The sequence below is a fragment of the Emiliania huxleyi genome (genome assembly GCF_000372725.1).
Source record: "Emiliania huxleyi CCMP1516 unplaced genomic scaffold EMIHUscaffold_6880, whole genome shotgun sequence".
Lineage (NCBI taxonomy): Eukaryota > Haptophyta > Isochrysidales > Noelaerhabdaceae > Emiliania > Emiliania huxleyi.
The window spans coordinates 1-1,404 of record NW_005196842.1 but is presented as its reverse complement, the minus strand read 5'-3'; the positions used below and the strand labels follow the sequence as shown (position 1 = coordinate 1,404).

At 64.4% G+C, this 1,404-nt stretch overlaps 1 protein-coding gene across 1 annotated transcript; it reads right to left on the bottom strand.

Moving 5' to 3' along the window:
- Nucleotides 1–49: 49 nt before the first annotated feature.
- On the bottom strand, nucleotides 50–654 carry EMIHUDRAFT_257913 (hypothetical protein; the record flags this gene model as incomplete). Its single annotated transcript, XM_005762255.1, has 3 exons — nucleotides 50–144; nucleotides 253–399; nucleotides 486–654. Coding segments are annotated over 3 exons (411 nt in total), but the record flags the coding sequence as incomplete, so codon positions are not given.
- Between the last annotated feature and the right edge of the window lie 750 nt (nucleotides 655–1,404).

The window sequence follows — 1,404 nt, the reverse complement described above, 5'->3', positions numbered from 1 at the left end:
GCGCCGCCTCCGCCCCCGCCTCCCCCTCGGCCTGCCGCTTCGCAGCCACAGCCTGCCGCAGCGCCGCCGGCACGCCATCCGACTGCTGCTGCGCATCAAGCAGCACCTCCCACAGCGAGGAGACAAAGCCGGTCGTCTTGGCGCCTGGTGGGAGGGGGCGCGGGATCGAGGCGCCGCCACATGGAGACGCTCGGCGAGAAGTAGCCGCTCTCGTATATCTCGCTCCGAGCGGGCAGTGCGTTGAGACTGCACCGAGAAAGCCGTCAAGCGTCACGTGGATGGCCTTGGCCTCGGGCGAGCCCCCGGCCTGCAGTATGCCTTTCACATACGCGAGGACGACCTCATCCTCCTCTCCAATCACCTCGAGGAGCCGCTTCTCCGCCCAATCCGTCATGGCGCCTGCATCGGCGCCAGTGAGTGTCGAGTGCGCGGGAAAGCGCGCGGCCGGATCTATGCCGGCATCTATGCCGCGCCAATGTCGACACGCTTGAGGTAGACCTTGTGGCTGTACACGTTGGGGAAGCTTTTGCCGCCGGTGGCGTAGACAGACGAGATGTTGCGATTCTCACCGAAGCGCGCGCGTGGCCCGCGGCTGTTTTCACCCTTCCGTGTGGGCGGGATCCTCCAGTGGCGCTCGCCCGCAGGGATGCACATCGATTCTCAGAGGGTTCGGCTCCCAACTCGGATGCGGTGGAGCTCTGAACGTGTGACGCACGCATCATCCCGCGGCCTCGCGGTCGGCGGGATTGCAACCAGTCTTCGCGTGCCGCCTGTCGTTCGATTCGGGCGCCTTGGGCGTCGGGGTGGCGAGCAGGGGACGCGGCTCTGTCTGAGCGCCCAGCGACGCGTGCCGGACGGATGGAGTCCGGCCGCGGGCGACTAGGGAGTTCGCTTAGGATGTGTCGTTGGCTGAGTGTCTTGTCTTGTGGTTCTGTGTGTCGCTCCTGTGTGACCGTCATCGCCCGTCTAGCGTCCACCCATACCGCGTTGGTGTCCCACACGCCACACACTGTGCAGTCGTTGTTGAAGAGGATGCCGTCACGGGTCCTTCCAGCGGCCCAAGTATGGACAACCGCGCCGAGTGGTGCCTTCATTCTTTTGCCCTTCGCTTTCTTTTTTTGACCACCATCGTCAGCACCTCCATCGCCATCGCCGTCGCCATCTTCATCGTCGTCGCCATCGCCATCGCCATCATCGCCGCCACGACCTGGGAGCGCTACCCAGGTATGCTGCGACAACGGGTTTGCGTTGAACGAGACCAGATCATCAAGGGGCCCAAACGCAGCAAGTGCCACCAGCGCGTCCAAGCCAGCGTACGCCACTTGGGCACTGCTCAGAGGAGCCTGCTCCCAATTGGAAAAGGTCTGATTGTTGGCAACCCCGACAGCAGTGATGCGCAGGAGG